The sequence below is a fragment of the Dipodomys spectabilis genome, unplaced genomic scaffold (genome assembly GCF_019054845.1).
Source record: "Dipodomys spectabilis isolate Male_0828 unplaced genomic scaffold, ASM1905484v1 ptg000324l, whole genome shotgun sequence".
NCBI lineage: Eukaryota > Metazoa > Chordata > Mammalia > Rodentia > Heteromyidae > Dipodomys > Dipodomys spectabilis.
Genome location: NW_024871001.1, coordinates 2528818 through 2548992, shown reverse-complemented (window position 1 = coordinate 2548992; position 20175 = coordinate 2528818). Strand labels below are relative to the sequence as shown.

The following is a 20175-nucleotide window of genomic DNA, read 5'->3' as shown; positions in this document are numbered from 1 at the left end:
CATCTATATTCCTTCCATATTTCTTGATTCTTTTTCTCTTTTAGATGAGCAAAACATGTGTGAATACCTTTTAGACACTTTCCATATCTAAGCTGTTTTTCCTTTTTCCCCCTTAGGTCCAAGACAGGGACTTGAACTCTGTACCTGACACTTTCACTCAGTGGCTAGCTTCCAAACTAAAGGTATTTTTTCTACTCTCATACATGACTGATAATTTTTTCTGTTATAAATTCTATTTAAGAAACAGTTTTATCTAAGAATTTATGGGATGCCTCAATGCATTTTACCTTGTTAAGTAGCTATGAAAAGCAGAGTGTAAACCTTACATAGAACCAATTTTGATTTTGTTTTTCTATTGGGTGAGAGGAGTGGAAGTTGAACTTAGGGACTTCTATTTGCTAAGCAGGTATACTACCACTTGAACCCACCTCAGCTCTTTTATGTGATGGGTATTTTGGAGATAGGGTCTTATTCTACACCTCAGTTTGCCTGAGCTGAAATCCTCCTGTCCTTCCCCACATCACTGGAATGAATTTATTTTAACCAGTCATTGGTTGAAATAGGTCTCATGATTTCTTTTGTCCTGTCTAGCTTCAAACTAGGTTCCCCTATTATTTTTCTAAAAATCAGATTATTAATTTCTGAGAATCCTTTTCTCAGGAGATTCCTTTCAATAATATTCTGCTGTTATATACATGTGATCATAATTTGCTTCTCTGACAATATCAAATTAGACATTTAGCAGGGTTTCTTATGCTTTGTATAAATCAGTTCCTGTTATTGTAACAGAATACTCCAGATGATTGGTCTAAAAAGAGAAAATTTTGATGCACAGATTCAGAGGTTTCAATCTATGATCAGTTGGCCCAATTTTTTTGGCCTGTTGTGACTCAGTGCATCATGGTAGGAGTGGGTACCAGGAAGTGAGACCCTCTGATAAAAATAACCAGTACATATTGGCAGGTGGTTTGGAAATACCTCAAAAGGCTTACCACAGAATTTCCCTATGACTCAGCCATGCTACTCCTGGACATCTACCCAGAATGTTACAAGTCAGATTACCATAAAGACAGACACTTGCATAGCCATGTTCATTACTTCACTATTCACAATAGCCAAGTTATGGAAACAGCCCAGATACCTTAGATGTCAGAATCAAAGGAAAGAAAATGAGACTCCCTCCTACAACCTTTTTTGAAGGCATGCTCCCAATAACCTGAACTTTCTCACTAGGCCCGATCTCTTAAATGTTCTATCATCTTCCAATGTCACCAGCTGGAGAGTAAACTTTTAGCACATGGACCATGGGGGATATTTTAGTCTAAACTATGCCATGTTCCCAACATTATCTGCTCCTTAAAAGTTCAGTTTCTCTATTTGTTTGTTTGGTTAGAATCCCTACTTTTTGCATCAAATGTTCTCTTTTGAGTGACAGTGCCAATTTTAGAGGTGCATTATAAAAACTTCCGTTGGAACTCTGAATGTGGGAAAACTAGCAAATTAGTGGGATTTGCTACAAGATGACAAGGCAGTGTACCTGCTATTATTTTGGGATAGAGCACCACTGCAAACATCAGTATCTGTTGCTCTATTTTCTTGACTCCATCTGAATAACAAGCTTTCTAATCTACTCCTTTGTGAGAGTTAAGTTGAAAAAATGGCCAAGTGTGTCTGTGTTTTATGAAGTGGAGGGCTCACAATTCAGCAGGTAAACTTGCATGTCATGTTGCTATTTTTGATGAGCTACTTGATGTCAATCTTTTTGCTTTGCTTTGTTTATTTGGTAGTATTGAGGTTCCAGATTTATATTTTTGTACCATTTTTATTTATTTCTAATATAATTTTATTGTTATTATTAAGGTGTTATGCAGAAGGGTTACCATTTCATAATTCAGGTAATGGGTACACTTCTCTTTTGGAGAGTGCCATCCCTTCCTTCACTTTCCTCCTCTGTTCACTGCCCACAAGTTTCATACTTAATTTTCTACATAGTACATATTGAATACCATGATTTCATTTGTTTTTTTATTTTTATTTTTTTATTGTGAGAATATCATACAGAGGAGTTGCAATTACATGGGCAAGATAATGAGTACATTTCTTACAAGCATTGTTGCCTCCTTTTTGTTTCCCCTTCCCATACTCCCCGCACCTCCCTCTACCCTATCCTCCCCCCCACCCAAGTTGTGAAGTTCGTTTTTCGACATAACGACTTGTACATCTCATTGCTGCAATGGGTCCACCTGTATTCCTAGTTAAACGATTTGTTTTTGCCGTTGCCCTCCACAAAGTATATCAACATCAAATACAGTGAAAGCAGGGATTATGCCGTGGGGGAGGGACATACAAAGCAACAAAGAAATAATCTTATAAATATGTTAGAAACAATTGGATGAAAGAAAAAAACACTTGAATACTTATCTTGGGGTTCATTCCCCTAACATCAACTTATCTGACCTTTTCTGCTTGTCTAAGACATATACTAGTTATTGCAAATAAGGGAAACCATGGGACCTATGTTTCTTTGGGCCTGGCTTACTTCATTTCATATAATTTGTTCCAAGTCTTTCCATTTCCTAACAAATAGGGCAATGTCATTCTTTCTAATGGAAGCGTACAATTCCATTGTGTATATATACCACATTTTCTTGATCCATTCATCTACTGAGGGGCATCTGGGTTGATTCCATATCTTAGCTATGGTAAATAATGCTGCAATAAACATAGTTGTGCTGGTAGCTTTAGCTTTAGTATGGTCTTGTTTGTGATCATTTGGGGAAATGCCCAAAAGTGGGATTGCTGGGTCATAGGGGAGCTCTATGTGGAGTCTTTTGAGGAACCTCCATACTGCTTTCCAAAGTGGTTGAACAAGTTTACACTCCCACCAACAATGCAGTGGGGTTCCCTTCTGGCCACATCCCCTCCAGCATCTGTTGTTACTAGAGTTCTTGACTATAGCCATTCTAACTGGGGTGAGGTTTTTGATTTGCATTTCTTTTATAACTAGAGAGGTTGAGCATTTCTTCATGTGTCTATTGGCCATCCGTCTTTCCTCTTCAGAGAAGTTTCTCTTTAAGTCTTTAGCCCACTTATTTATTGGGCAATTGTTTCTTTGAAGATTTGTTTTTGGGGGATCTATGATTTCATTTGTTTGTCCTTCTTCCCTCCCTTTCTGTGCTCCCTCTTTACCCCCTCCTCCAAGAAGCAGAAAATGAAAAAGAAAACACACACACAAACAACAACCACACTACCACCACCAATAATATAAGTAACCCATGTTTCCAGTTACTGGAATTTGTTTCAATAAATACTATTTTACATGTTCAAGAGAATTATACCTTTAAATTCCTCCTCTACTGGTATCTTCCTTTAGTCTGCTTGTTTGTGTGGGAATGCCTGAAGTCATATATAGGTTAGCATGTCCATTTATATTTTAGATCTACCTTCCATTTAAGAGAGGAAATATGCACTGTTTGTCTCTTTGAGCTTGGCCTGCCTCACTTAATATGATTGGTTCTAGGTCCATCTATTTCCCTGCAATGACTTATTATTCTTTTTAATGGTTGATAAAAATTCCATTGTGTATATGTACCACACTTTTTGGATCCACTTATCTACTTTAGGGCATCTGAGCTGTTTCCATATTTTTTATTGGGAATAGCAATGAACATGGCTATGCAAGTGTCTTTATGGTATCCTGACTTGTAACATTCTGGGTAGATGACCAAGAGTGGCATGGCTGGATCCTTGGGAAGTTCTAAGCTTAGTTTTGTGAGGAACCTCCAAACCACCTGCCAGAGTGGTTTTACTAGTTTATATTCATACCAACATGTTCTGGTTATTTTTAAGAGAGGGCCTCACTTCCTCCCCAGGCATGCACCTGGACCTCAATTCACCTATTTTGGGCTTTCCATCATTGCTGGAATCACAAGTCTGCACCAATGCATCCAGCTTCCACCCATGGAGATAGAGTCTTGTAGACTTTTCTGCTAGGTGTGGGTCTGGAACTGTGATCCTCTTGATCTCTCATTTTTCTATGAAACTACCCTAACAGATTCATGTCCTTGTGCTAGTCATGTGTTGTCATGGGATGAACTTTTTGCTCAGAATGTCCTTAATCTTCCATCCCTCCGTTTTCAATCTCCTCAGTAGCTAGGATTAGAGGTATGAGTCACTTACAACAACACTGGGAAGCTCTCAATATCTGTCTTTAAGCCTCACATGTAATTTCTCTGATTCATGAAGGGAGGGAATGGTGTAGGGAGGGAGGAAAGGAGGAAGGAAGAAAGGAGAAGAGTGAGGGAAAAAAGAAAGGAAGGAGGGGAGGGGAAAATGTGAGCCTCTAGGCTTCTTCAAAGATTTTCAGTGTCCTAGTGAAGAACAAATGGGAAGTGCTCCTGCCAACTCTTTTGAAGTGTTTCTTGTTGGATCCGAATCCCTCTCCAAATGTTGCTTCTCCTGCAGCCTTCTTCAATAGCACTACTTAAGTGCTAAAACAGTTACTTTACAGGGGCTGGGAAGGTGGCTCAGTGGTAGAGTGCTTGCCATGTATGCGTGAGGCCCTGGGTTCTATTCCTCAGCACCACATAAGCAGAAAAAGCCAGAAGTGGTGCTGTGGCTCAAGTGATAGAGCACTAGCCTTGAGCTGAAGAGCTGAGGGACAGCACCCAGACCCAGAGTTCAAGCCCCATGACAGACTGCTCCCCTCCCCCAAATAAAAGACAGTTACTTTACCAGTCAGAAGAACTCACAGTGCCTAGAAGTTTACATACCCTGCCCCTCCACACCTAGAGCTAATTACTAGTATAACAGTGTATTTCTAATTTAAAGTATAATTATTATACTCCATAGTTTCTTCCCCTCTAGACTGAAATAAAGGCTAAAAATTAGCTTAAAACTGCTTGACTTCCTACTCTTCACTGTTTCCTTCTTCTAATCTCACTCTTCTACTGATTAACAAAAAACTGCCATATGAGTCCACATTCTCACAGTCAGCTTTCAGGAAGCCTAGCCTAAGATCTTCATCTGGTTACTTGGATTTGGAAAAGAATTTAGGAGTCTAACTATTCTACCAAACTTGCAACTAGTTCTGCTTTCAGACCTGACTCACACTCATACTCCTACCAGAGGGATCAATTCCTAAATCTTCATAGTATCATAGATTTCTGGAAGTTTGTGGTAAATATAAAGTATTTTTGTATTACCATTGTTATTTGATTTTAAGTAAAATGTTTTAAATACTTTGACTTTGATTATTTTAGTTCAGCTAACCTTTTCTTCATATGTCTTAAGGTACAAGCTCAGTTTTCTTGGAAGTGAGTAACTTAGTAAAAATAAAATCATAGGGAGGGTACCTGACTTAATTTTATAGCAGTTCCGAAGTTTCATAGTCAGGCAAATGTAAGTTCATCTGTTTTACCAGATGTGTGGTGATGGGGAAGGTACCAAATCAGTAAGTTACAATTTTCTCATCTGTAATGGAAATAATATTGTTACCACATTGTTTACTATACAGTTAGTCCTCTGCTTTACCATGTTTTGTGATGATGATGATGATGATGATGATAGTAAGATTATACTTCACAGTTCCTTCCTCATAAACTGTACTTCTTAGATTTCAGAGTATAGTCTGAGAAAGTAGTTCCCAAAATGTATTCTCCAGAACAGTAGACACTTTGGGGATACAAATGTGAAAATTCTCAGGCTCACCCCCAGACACACTGAGTCAGAAAATTTGGGAGTTAATCCAGCCATGTGTGTTTAACAAGCCCTCCAGGGATTCTGATGCATACTCAAGTGTGAAAATCACTGACTTGAGAGAAAAATATAACAGATCAATATGGAAATTAAAGCCAAGTCCCAGACTCAGTGTATGTGGCATTCAATATGATAAATATAACTAATGAATACACATACTCACTGATTAGGGATAAGAATCCATAAGTATAGATTATTATCCTCATATAGTTGCTAATGTTAAAAGCATTGTTAGAAATGAATAAAAATAGTATCTGAAGCTAAAGAGTGAAGTGCAGATTTAAGTTTGTAAAATTGGCAGTGAACTTCTACCACATAGTTTTCAAATATAAATAAGAAAGTGCATTCATGCAAGAAAAAATAATTTCTGTGCCCTGAAGCTGAAGAAACATTTGAAAACAGTCATCAATTGCTGGGTGCCGGTGGCTCATGCCTGTAATCCTAGCTACTCAGGAGGCTGAGATCTGAGGACTGCAGTTCAAAGCCAGCCAGGGAAGAAGTCCATGAGACTCTTATTTCCAATTAACCACAAGAAAACTGGAATTGATGCTATGGCTGAAGTGGTAGAACACTAGCCTTGAGCTGCAGAGTTCAGCAACAGCACCCAGGCCCAGAGTTCAAGCCTCACGACGGACAAAACAAAAAAGTAATCAGCTGTATTCATCCTTTTCTGAAACATACTACCAAGTATACATGATCTGGAACACCTGCTGAGGAGAACTCATTTGTCACTCTAACAGAGTCACAATTATTGATTTTCATCTGAAATTCTGAATTAATGTCATGCATGCAAATAATCTTCAGGAGTGAAGAAGAGAATAGAAACAAGGTCTCTGAATCCATCACTTGAAATATAGGAGGAAGAAATAGCAAAAAAATACATATATATTCCAACATCATCAATATAACAATTTACAGTAGCTTTAAGCCAATTCAATGGTTGCTGAGGAGTACAAATCACAGACACAGGAAAGGGAATTTCTATATTAACTTTGCAAAGAGTCTAAATTTAAAAAACAGAACAAAACAAAATTAAAACCAAAAAGACTCCTTTCTGTGGAGGAAGGGCAGAGAGTCACTCACACTGGATCCTCTTTCTGGGGTGAATCCCAGACACTCAATTTACTTTAACACATAATCTGTCTGAGCAGCTCAACTTAATCTCCTTTGTGGCAGAGCAGAGGATATTTCCCTACAGCCCTTTCTGGCCTCTGTGTGAAAATCTCAAAGCTCTGCTGTTGCCATCTGGATACAGCTGTGAAAAACACCCTGGGGACTATCATACAGACTGAGGATCTGAAAAAAATATTTGTACTATTTATTTGGTCAAGATAGAGTTTCACTACACATCAGTAATAATATTCAAAATAGTGATAATGTGAACAGCTGACATACATACAGAATCCTTACTCTGGACCTAGAGAATCCTCTGCTAAACATAATCTCATTCTCAACGGCTCTTCCTAGCGTGCCTAAAAGGTAGGTATAGCTGCCTGGATTGCATTTTGAAGAGGAAGAAATTAAGCCTCAGAGATGTTATGGAACTTGTTTAAGCTCAATCAGTGACTGCAATCTGATGCCAGGATTCAATCCCAAGGCTACTTAAATCTGGACTTTGTGTTCTTAACTACTCTGTTTTAATGTCTTAACAGATACACGTCTATTTCAATTGGTATCTTCGAAATGTGTAATTCTCTTTGTCTCACAAGGAAACAAAACAATTTAAAAACAAAATTGTGTGTTGTTGAAATGCACATGAGGAAAATACGTCATTTTTGGTTTGGCATTGGATCTCTTGTGTCCTGAATAACTACAAAGTCTGTTAGCAATGTGACTCCTTCCTAAAATCATTGTGGATAGCAGTTCAGCTGTTCCCCATAGTGTTTGCTTGAGATGGGCAATGCTTTGGTTGCCATGGACACTGGGTTTCAACACACCACTGAGCATGAGAAATCCATCCCATGCAAAGCAACAGAGCCAGCAAATGGACACAGTTAACATCTACCTGCCCATTAATGTGATGGCCAATATTTCTTTTGCCATCTTTCATTTAGATGATGTTCTCATCAGTGAAATATGTAAGACTTTTATCTTTCATCTGGGATGCAGCTTCTTTATGGCCCAGATAGCAGTACTCACACTTCTGTGTGTCAAAGTCATTCATTTTGTCTGAGTTGCTGAATGGAAAAGCTATTCATAAAAAGTCTAATCTTATATAAAACACTCCTTTGTTTTGCTTGAAAAAAAAGAGAAAGAAAGATCAAGTGTGTTGTGGAAAATTAAGTTTGTCTATGTAGCTAGCATCTCAAGTATAAGGCATTTGCTAACTTGTAGGTTTCCCTAGTAACTAAATCCGTAAAGAAAATACTTGGAAGAGATGAGTGGGAGGAAGATATACATAGATATGCACAAGAATAACATGTTTTATTTTTCTTGGTGCAAACTAAATTGCTAAGGCACTGTTCTTAACTAAAGACAACTATAGGTTAGAGGTCAATTCGAATGAAGAGAAACACTTGGGACACATCAGAGACTGTTGAGCCAAATTACTAAGAGACTGTCCATACTCCTGTGGGGACTTGAAAGGATATCCCTGCCTCTTGGAAGAAAACTACTATGTATTGTATAGTAGCCAGTCACTTGATAAATGTCATTCATTAATTTAACCAGTAAAAGTGAAAGTAGCCAAAAAGTTAATAAGAAATTAATAGGAATATGTTAATAAGAAATTAGTTCAATCTGTCATTTTTACACTTAGAGGGTAATAAACACAATAAAATTCCATGAATAACTTCTTATAGCACAGTGGGAGCTTATGGTATTGGCAAAATAATTAAAATTCAGTACATTTCAACAAGTTTTACTATGTTTATTTCAACAACTTATTCAGTAGTAAGGAAATTTTGAATCACATCCTCTTCAAAAAAATGACAACACCAAGAACATTTGAGTTTTTATGAAATGTACATTAAGAGATGAAAATATATACATATATTATATCTAAAACTAAATAGACTTGAGTATGTCTGTTAAAATCATCCCATAAGAAAATATTTAAAAATAAAAAGGAAAATGTTTGATAATTTTCAATTAAAATTAATTTAGAGTTGATGCAGAAGAACGATTTTATGGTATTACTAGAATATTTCGAAAGTGAGAGTGGGATCTAGCTCATGTTTTCTACCTGATCTGAGAATGTTATAATAAATTTTCTTTCATTGTTTTGTGAAATAATTTTTAAACTAGTGGAAAGTGGTTTATTTGTGCTTTTAAATAAAATGTAAAAACTGGCTTACATAATACAAAATTATATTTATTAAGAAAAAGAAATTAATTCACTCTCTTATTCAACATGAAAACAAAATTCCCAAACCTGCCAGGATATGTACCAAGCAGTGAATCTTTCCTGCTTCATGAACTGCAAACCAAAAAGCTAATATTCTAGAACCTGTGAAAAAAGTCATTCTCATAAAAGGGACAAATGATAAAAATCATGATGTTTGAGTTCCATTAAACTGTTAATAGGAAATCTATAAAAGGAAAAATAAGCCTGGCATCAGTGGCTGATGCCTAACTACTCAGGAGGCTAACATCTGAGGATCACAGCTAAAAGCCAGCTCAGGCAGGAAAGTCTGTAAAACTCTTATCTCCAATTAACCACCAAAAAGCTGGAAGTAGAGCTGTGGCTCAAATAGTAGAGTGCTAGTCTTGAGCACAAAACTTCAGGGACAGTGGCCAGGCCCTGAGTTCAAGCCCTACAACTGGCAAAACTAAAGGTGGGAAAAACAGGGAGCTAGAGCTTTAGTATTAAGTCTTCTCAATGGATCAGCAGCAGCAACCTTACCTAGAAGCTCATTAGGGAAGTAGAATCTTAGTTCTCCCCCTAGGACCACTGAGCCCAAATTCGATTCTGAGCAAGTCTCAGAGTTTGGATATTAAACCATGAGGAACACCAACTGAAAACATAAATTTAATGTGAAGGGCAAAATTCTATTTCTACCACTAACCAAGTGTGTGATCAGGAACAAGTTCCTCACTCTCTTTGTGCTTCAATTTCCTCATAAATATTGTGAAGAAAGCATTGATTTATATTAAGTGAAGTAAGCCAGGCCCAAACAAACACAGGCACCATGGTTTCCCTTATTTGCAATAACTAGTATATGTCTGAGACAAGCAGAAAAGGTCAGATAAGTTAATGTTAGGCGAAATGAATCCCAAGATAAGTATTCAAATTTTTTTTTTAATTTCATGGGATTGTTTCTAACGTATTTATAAGATGATTTCTTTGTTGCTTTGGATGTCCCTCCCACACAATATAACCCCTGCTTTCACTGTATTTGATGTTGGTATAATTTGTGGAGGGGAAGGGAAAAAACAAATCATTTAAATAGGGATACAGGTAGACCCATTGCAACAATGAGAAGTACAAGTTGTTATGTTGAAAAATGAACTTTACAACTTTGGGGGGGGGAGGGATGGGGGGTCGGGGAGAGGGAGATGGGAAGGGATAGGAAGGGGAAACAAACGAGGAGGCAACAATGCTTGGTAAGAAATGTACTCATTATCTTGCCCATGTAATTGTAACCCCTCTGTACAGTATTTATTTTCACACAAAAAAAGATAGCATTGATGCTCATGTCATAAGGTTGTTAATAGTATTAACTGATAGACATATAGAATCTTGTTCTTACAGAAGAATGCTACTTCTTACAGAAGTAGACAGGAGAACTGTAGCTACCAGAGGGGCAGGACTGAGGTGGAAGGAAGGGAAATAAATCCTGATAATCTGCTCCACAACAAGGTGATTACAGTTAATTATTAATATTCTCATCATTAAAAGTAAGTATGTGAGTCAAGTGCAGGCAGGTCACCTCTGTAATTCACCTACTTGGAATACTGAGAATGGGAGAAAAGAAGTGTGAGACCAGTTGGGCAGAAAACTTGTTGAAATTACTTCTCAACTCATAGCTGGATGCAGTGGAGCATGCCTATCACCTTGTTGTTGTTGCTGTTGCTGTTGCTGTATTTGTTTGTCTATGGAGGGAATCTGGACACAATGATATGTGCCTGTCATCCTAACAATGGCAGGAAGCCAAAAATAATCACATAGTAGTCCAGGTGAATACCCAGTCAGGAAGCAAGACCTTATCTCAAAAATAATCAGTGAAAAACAAGGTTGGAACTGTGGATCACCTGCCTAGCAACTGTGGGGCCATGAGTTCAAACCACAGTACCACCAAAAAAGAACTATATAAAATGATGGATATGTTAATTGACCTAATTTACTTATTCCAGAATGTAGAAATGTATTGAAATATCACACTGTAGCCCATAGGTATATATAATTTCTTCTTTTTTTTTGTGCTGGTGCTTGAATTTAGGATCTCACAATCTCATTTTTTTTTTTTGCTCTAGGCTGTCACTCTACCACTTGAGCCATACCTCCTCTTTTGGCATTTTGCTAGTTAATTGGGGAGAAGAGTCTCATAGACCATTCTACTCCAGTTGGTTTGGAACCTTAGTCCTCAGATCTCAGCCTCATAACTAGATAGGATTATATGTGTGAACTACCAACACCTGGCATATAATTATTCCTATCAAGTAAAAATAAAAATGTAAAATAAATGAAGTTACACTTAAGTGCCTAAAAAGTGATATAATACCACAAAATGCTTATTATAATTATAGAAATAAATGATCTGTCATTGTTAATTCCTATTACATTCTTTCAGCATTCACAACATTCTGAGTTGTGCGTGACAAAGGATCTATGCTGAAGCCTGTAACTGTGTCTCACTTTCTGGTAAATGTATAATCAGGCAATTACAAATTGTACCTGGCCAACAAAAATCAAACTTCTGCAATGGTGTTGCTATTTCAAGCTAGTCATCAGGGTTTTTGTACACAGTATGCAACATATACGTGCTTTGAAAATGGGGACATCTCAAATCAAACTACGGAGCAAAATCCTGCACAAGCATTTTGTTTGGTAGAATGAAATGACCAATAAGGAAACTCATTCTTTATCCTAAAGACATCCATCCTCATTTTCTACTTATCTGTTAGACATATATTGAAGTCCAATGAAATCTAGTGCTGGAAAGAGCACAGATAATGCTCAAACGCTAACAGAGAAAATGGAAATTGATATAGCATTTTTGCAAAATAATTTGATCATCCCTACCAAAGGAAAAAAATACGTAAACTCTGATTCAGCACTTTTGTCTTTAATAATGTACCCTATATATAAACTTGTAAAACATAAATATACATACATATCTATATGCTGCATACACATATATGTGTGTTCTTTATAGCATTATTTATGATAGCAGAAAAGGAAAAAAAGCTGTAGCATTCTAAATGTCCATCAATAAGAGTTAAATAATGTTATATCCATTAAATGGAATCAATATAAAGAGACATCTATGCAGAATGTACAAAGATGCTCAAGATACACTTAAGAAAGCAATCTGTAGCATATATGTATAATATGATGACTTGTGTAAGTGGATAAAAATGTAAGTAGTTTCTAGAAGGCTTATTTTGGTCTTTTAATTTCTTTGCATTTTTTTCCTTTTTTGGTGTCAGTACTGTAGTTTTTTAATTTAGTACCTGGGCACTGTCCCTTAGCTTTTTCACTCAAGGCTGGTGCTCTACCACTTAAGCCACAGCTCCACTTCACTTCTTGTTTTTGGTGGTTAATTGGAAATAATAGTATTAGACTTTTCTGCTAGGGCTGAGTTTAAACTGTGACCCTCAGATCAAAGTTCAGTTACTGGTATGAGCCACCCACACCCAGAAGATATTTTTTTTAAAGAATAAACTTAACAATTATTAGTTCAAAGGAGGCTAACTTGTATCCTCTGAGATTTTCTGAATCTGAGGGCAGTAATAACATTTTGGGATTTGGGGGGGGGGGCAATCCCAGGGCTTGAACTTGGAGCCTGGACAGTATCCTTAAGGGTCTTTTTGCTCCAGGCTAGCACTCTACCACTTGAGCCATGGCTCCACTTGTGGATTTTTTGATAGTTTACTGGAGATAAGAGTCTCATGGACTTTCCTGCCCGGGCTCTTTTCGAAGCACGATCCTCAGATCTCAGCCTCCTTCCTGAGTAGCCTGGCATGAAGGCAGCAGTAATTTTTAAGGATAGCAGACAAAGCGCAAATATTTCCTATCATAATATATTCCCAATATTTACTTTCTTTAATTTTAGTTAATAGTTAATTGCTTCTGTTTGACAGCTAGCTGACACAAAAACACCTTGTAGTTGCCATTGGATAGGAAGATGACCTAAGGGAAGAAAAACACCAAAGAGAAACAAGTGAATAGATACAAGAGGTCATTTTACGAAGCGCACATGCACACACACACACACACACACACACACACTACTACCACCACCACCACCACCACTATCACAAAGTTCTGCACTAGGTTTAAACACACATTGCATTATATATATATGTATATATATATATATATATATACATATATATATTTAAAAAATCAAGAAATATGCATAAGGAGACAGTGTTTCTCCTGGTGTTGAGGTTTTCACTGGTGGCTTATCTTCACTTTCACTATGGAATTTTCCTAGCTGTATCTCCACCCCCACCCCATTACAATGGGAGGTCATGGATCTTATCAAATAAGCCAAAAGACAGACAGTTCCTCTCGACAACTATTTCCTTCTCTCTTCTTTCTGATCAGAACTTGTGTCCAATTTTAGAGGTTAGAAATCAAAGACACTTAGCTTTCCCTGAAACTAGAACTGGCCAGGGATCAAGTACTGGGCAATGAGTCAGAGGGAAATTCTTCTAGGATAAAACATTCTACATGATTAAAAAGGCAGACAAATGCTTCGAACCCTCCCCCTTTCTACATCACTTGTAAAGTAATATGATGTTTGCAATGGCAGCAGCCTTGTTGAATACTGAGGGTGGATACAACTAAACCACAACAATGGCAAAGAAAGCAACTAGAAAGTGTTTGGGTCTGTTAACTCTTTGGGGTCATTGAACCAACCATGGTATGTATGGTCTAGTTCTAGATTCCTTGTTAAGTGAAGTAATAAACATTCCCATGGTCTCAATCACAGTTTTCTTTTTTGAGACAAGGACTCATTATGCTGCCCAGTTTAGTCTCAAATTCCTGGGTTCAAGTGTTTTTCTTAACCCAATGCTGGAACTACAGGCATATGCCACCATGTATGATTCCAATCACTTCTTTTTGGATATTCTGTTATTTTCAGCTAAAAGTTTCTCTTCTTCTACAGTTGCTCATCATTTGCCTTAAGAAATACATTGAGGATCTAATTAACAGCTTCACAGTTTTTAAATCACAGCAAGAACATAGGAATCTTGTATTGAGTATAATTTTTATCTGATATTCATAATTACCTAGGGTTTTCTGTCAGTGGAGCAGAAAGGGCTGTGATTGATTTATTAGTTACTACATGACAAGCACTATGCTAGGCCTTTAGCTAGTCATCACAGAAACTTTCAAAATGAATCATATCCGTGTTTCTTACCTTACTTAAACAACAGAGCATTTCTCTTTATTTCAAATGTAGTCCACAACCACCAGTATTACTTCCCTACACAAATCGCAAGTACATTCATATCACACTGTAGTTGTTGGAGAGATCTCAAAATATCATTGTCTGTCATCACAGTTTCGGAAGTACTATAATCATAGGCTCATTGCAACATCTTATTTTAATGTGTTAATAAAAACATGCGTATGCTACTGAATCACATATTTTAGTGGTCTAATTGTAATATAATTGTCTTCCTCTATAATCCTTTGGGTTTTATTTTACACACATAAAAATGTTTTTCTAAGAAGCCCTGAAGGTTTCATCAGACTGGAAAAGGAGTCCTTGTCAAAGAAAAAAGAGGGGGATTAGAGTCACAAAACAAGTCCTCCTTGTGATTAGACAGACAGACAGACAGACAGACAGACAGACAGACAAGCAGACAGGCAGATAGGTGTTGGGGATCAAACCCAGGGCTTCCACATGCTAAGGTCGTGTTCTACCCCTGAACTACATCCCCAGCATCTCATAATTCTTAATACTGTTGATCCATTTTCTGTACAGAAAACTAGGGTGATGTTCTTTAAAGGTAAATAAGATCCATATATCCCTGTGTTAAAACATGAAACAAATTCCTGACATTTACTGACCTGGCCATATAAGATCTTATTTTAGCCTGTTCACAGCTTTGAACTTTCCCCGGCATGTGTGGGATATATATCCCCACTCATGCTCCAGTTATTCTGGACTTCCTCCATTTCTTTGCAATTTCTAAGCTGTTTCCTACCTCGTCCCCTCTTTCTTGGAATGGCAGCTTTTGGAGCAACCACTGCATTCTCATGCTATAGTGATGAGACTTGACATCTCTTCCACAGGAAAAAACCTTCCTGCCAACCCATCTCAAGTAGCAGCTCAGCCTTCTTTCCCCTTTCCCCAGATAGTTCCTGTTTACTTCCTTCAGATCACATATTACAACCAAATTATATTTTTTAAAATTTTACTTTCTACTGAATCCCAGGATCTAGTGAAATACATAGTATGACAGAGAAACCCAATATTCACTGAATGAATGAATAAAATGTATGATAATCCAATGAAGAATCATTGTTAAAGCCCCAGAATCCTAAAGCTTTCAGAATTCTTATTACTCAATTTACAGGTGAGAAAACTGAGGCCTAAAGGTCTAGGATCACTCAGAGACAGTTGTTTTAACCAATGTATTAGGCCTCCCCTTAGTCCCTCCACTATTTCTTGCCACATTTCCACCAATCAGTGGAATGTAGAACACATCTAGTACAAACTTTTATGGCATGATTACTTGGGGGCTTTGGAGGTCCTACTGCTCAAAGATATCTGCCTGACAAACTCTCAAAGCTATTTCCTTTATTTCCAAGAAGGCTGAATTAAAATGTAAATGTATTATAAAGATGGGTGATTCTCTATATGTCTATCTCTGTCTCCCTACACACACACACACACACACACACACCCTTTGAACATGTCTGAAACTTATAAACATAAGTAGAAGCAAAAAAATCAAATTGAAGGAAGAAAACAGAAAATTTAAGGTAAATAGGAATAAATGCTGATTTATGTAAACACATGTGATAAGGCGCTGCCTGCAAGGTTGTGTGGCCCACAATTTTGGTGATTATCCTTGTATCCAACACAAAATGAGAAACATAATCAATTGCATGACATATTTTAAAGACTGAAATAATTTAGTCAAATAATTCTATGTCTTGAGATAAATTCCTCTTAGCATGCTAGAACATAGTAATAGGCCTTTATAGAATTAAACCTGGCAGCATGTCTCAATAGATAGGGCTGATATTGTACCAAAACCCATGCAGCATCATATTGTCTTGCTATTGAAATCATGGTCCAAAGACCAAGGACATCAGCATCATGTAGGTACTTGTTAGCAACACAGAAGCTCAGACCTTATCTCAAGACTGAATCAAAATCTGTATATTAATTAAGAAGACGCTGTGATTCCTACTCACATTAGTTTCAGAAGTACTGATATAATGGTTCAACTTGATCTGAGGAAACATTTGTTTAAAAAAATGAAACAAACTATAATTCATTCGATTCATTCAAAAACTAATGACTGAGGCCCCGGCAGTAGTAAAGAATTTCTTTAAATATGACACCATTATGGAAAGAGTCCAGATGCCCTACAATAGATGAGTGGATCCAAAAATTGTGGTACCTATACACAATAGAGTTTTACACAGCCACAAGAAAGAATAAATATAACACCAGAAGCACCATCATAAAGGAAAATATTGATCAGTAGGACACCATTAAAGATAAAATATACATTAAGCCATGCCATAGACAGTATTTGAAACAAGAAAAGTTAGGTACCTAAATATGAGCCAGATACTGTGTTAACAATGAAACAAAAAATCTCTATGCTTATAGAATTTACATCTAATAGTGAAGAGAGAAATAAACGGAGTGAAACAAAACAAGTGAGAAAGGAAAAGACAAGGGTTGGGATTACAATTTTAAATAGGGCAGACAAGAGAGACTTCACCGAAGAGGTAAAGACCTGTACAAGGTCATGTAGCTAGCTATAAAAATACCAAGGGGAAGTGTTCCAGGGAGAGAGAACAGAGAGTACAAACACCTTGAGACAGGAAAATGCCTAAAACAGCAAGAAGGCCAATGTGGTTGAAGAGTGAGTGAGAAATGAAGTAGGAATGAAGGAGGCTAGATCATGTGGGGCCTCGCCAGCCATTTTAAGAAGCATAACTTCAGCTATGAGATGGGAAATCATTAGAGATAAAGTCATAGGGAGCTAGTGCAGGATGCCGAGCAGGGAAATGACATAATAAAAAGTGTTTTAAAGAAGATTTCTTAAAGGTGAATAGAATGGCTTAGAGGGATAACCCAGCTGAAAGTGATTCACCCCTTCTATTATGAATCTGGTGGAAAAGATGTGCCAAGTATTGTGGAGAAGATATTAACTAGGGTGATAGCTAAGGGAACTGCCAGGGGAAGGTGAATACAAATGACATTGGAAGGACAGAAACCTGGGCTCTATGACAGATTATTCAGAGAAATGACACATGGGAGAAATCCTTTTTAATCAAGGCTTAAGGATCTGGTGCTGGGGAAAAGCTGTATGCTAGCAAGGATTTTGAGGCGGGGATGGCAATGCTTAGCCTGGCCTGATGTACACCTTTCAAGTCTGAATTTCTTGAATCAGTAAAGCTGAGACTAGCACTGGGAATAGCTGATCTAAAAGATTATGAGCTGTTTCGTTTTGTTTCCAATCTTGAGAGCTTCTTCCATCTCCTGGGAGCAGGGGCCAAAGCACCTCAACTTGATTAGTACAAAAAGACAGATCTGGTTTGGCAGGAAGGCAGAAGAAAGCTCTTAATAAATGTCTTTGTGGATAAGTGCTGTAAATTGGCACTGAACCACCAGGTTTTGTGCAGCGTCCTTGGGCTCTGTTTCCACGTGCATGCTTTGGTGGGTCTCCCAACTCTGCCATTTCATTCTAGAGAAAAGCCCCCAAGGCCTGAAAAGGGGAAAGAAGCAAGGTTAAAGAAAACAAAATGAAAAAAAAAAAGAATTTGAAAATTGCCTACCACCAGACTGCAAGGTCTAGGAAGCAGACGCAAATGCAATGCAAATGATATGCAAATGGATCTGTGGCCTTCTAAAAGGTTTTTATACAACTGGAAGGGCCCTTGGGAAACTGCTAGCAGACAACAGTGACTCAGAAGCTGAGTGAACTATTTCAAGACAACTTTGTCACACAGACCTTTGCTGCCCAACAGGGCACTGTACGCATTCTTTAGTAATCTTTTTTATTCTCACTTGAATAAACCTCATCTGCTTACAAACTAAAAAAAAATACCAAGTCTACTTTGGTTGAGGTTATCTAAGTTAATTACAGTTTTAAAATGTACTGTATCCCTTTAATTTTTCTTCAAGAGCTTTTCTCACCCAAATAGAATCAAGCTAAATGTGTCATTTCCTCCCTAGAACAATACGTGGCTCCAGTGGATTATGAATGAAAGTGCTTTTCTCTCAGTGCTAGTTACTATGATCCTTTAGAGTCCCCCCTCCCACTCCACAGGAAGTGGCACAGTGTCTTCTAATATCCACCCTTGATATTCAAAGTGAATCCAGAATAAAACCCTGCATTTGTATGTGTGCGTGGATTTGTGAAATTCAATTCCTTTCAAGAAGCCACCGAACTATTCATTTAGAAAAGCTGCCATTAAGGATGGTGTGGCCTTGAGGGCCATTAAACACACAGTTAGAAAGGAAAGATATACATTTGACCCCATGGGCACATTTCTAACTACGTGTGTGCATTCAAATGCAAAATTTGAGAGAATTTATGAGATAAATATAATTATAAGCACATCCGACCTACATCTGGGTAGGTATTCTTGGTTAGAGACTCCAGAGAGCCAGGAACAACTTACCTCTACATTCACCCCTACAAGTTCTATTACTTTTCCAGTACTCTAATGTTGCAGGTGCCACAAATTTTGACAGCAGGGTCAAAGGAAAGGAAATTCCTTCTATCTTTTTTGGTTTGTTTCCCCCACTTCCTCCTGCTTTTTCAAATCTCTCTTGACAGGCCAGCTGTCATCCCCCCAAAAGCTAGCTGTCAAAGAAGCATCTACAGGAGAATGCTACATTCATTATAAAACAGGAATGGGCAAAGATACAGAATCTCAACAAATGAGGGACCGAACAAAAGAGAGGGAAAGAAGAGCCAGACCAAAGCAGAGGATAAAGCTCAAGAGAAGGAAGAAATGACAGTGCTAGACAAAGAGTAACAAAGAGATGCGGGAGAACCAAGCAGAGGCCATCCTGTGGGAGTCTGGGAAGCACACAATGACCACCCGGGGCCAGTGGTGGGGCAGGGCAGGGTATGCGGCGAGCGCCCTCTGGCGGCCGGGGTTGTCTCTTACCTCCTGGGCGAGTTTCTGCTTGAGCACCAGCGCTGCACACAGGTAGCCCGCCCGGCCCACGAAGAGCTCGTCCGAGCCGCACTCCAGGAAGGAGACTGGCGCGCAGATGGTACACAGAGCCCGGAACTTGCCCAGGGGCTGCACATAGTCAGACCGGCCCAGGGCGTGGTACACGAGCGTGGCTACGGCATACACGCCCGCACCCCCGAGCAGAAAAGCAGCCCGAGTATCGGCGTCCGGTTCGCCCCATTCCTCAGCGCGGGCGCACGCGTCTATGAGGCGCTTGGCCGAGCGCAAGTAGCGCTCGCGGGCTGAGGCGAAGAGTGGGCTCTGAGAGACGTGGTACAGCATGTAGGCCACCCCAGCTACACCGCTGTACAGCCCACCCTGACAGCTGCTCGCGGCAGCTGTCGCCCCCCGGGCCTCAGCGCCGCCCCCAAGTGGGGGCAGCTCCTGGAGGATGCGCTCTATGGTGGCGGTGACCAAGGGCGCCACCGCTTCCTCGCACTGACCCGCCAGCAGGCTGCCCTGGTAGTCATCGAAGCGGTTGGCGAAGCAGCGCTTGGTGTCCATGCTGTTGCCCGTGTCCCCCCACCCACCCACCCCCACAAGGTCCAGATAGGGATCGCTTAAGGGTGCGTCCTGCAGCCCACAGTCCCACCTCTGACTGTCTGTGGCACTCCGATGGCGATGTAGGCAGCGGGGATGGCGCGAGAAGAGTGAGACGGGGAGGTGACAAGAGGAGGCGGGCGCGAGGAAGAAGCACGGAGAGGATGGCCAAGTGGGGCAGCGCTCTGCCGCCAGGCTCCTGACTGGCCCGGACGAGCGCGAGCGATGCGCGTCGGGAGCCCCCCTCCCCTCCCAGAGGCCGCGCCCTCCCCGAACCCGCCCCCTCCTGGGCTGTCGCAGCTCCGCCGCTTCGTTCTCCA

The 20175-nt window shown here is 39.2% G+C and overlaps 1 protein-coding gene across 2 annotated transcripts in view; it reads right to left on the bottom strand.

Annotated features, from left to right (window-relative positions):
- Lancl3 (LanC like 3) overlaps positions 1-19883 on the bottom strand; it is a 110232-nt gene extending 90349 nt beyond the window's left edge. For both annotated transcript variants that reach the window (XR_006151382.1, XM_042702448.1), the window contains exon 1: positions 19247-19883. Coding sequence is in view for 1 of the 2 variants with exons in the window: in XM_042702448.1 (XP_042558382.1) it covers positions 19247-19819 (573 nt within the window). In the remaining variant the exon portion in view is untranslated. The remainder of the gene's footprint in view (positions 1-19246) is intronic.
- Positions 19884-20175: the final 292 nt, after the last annotated feature.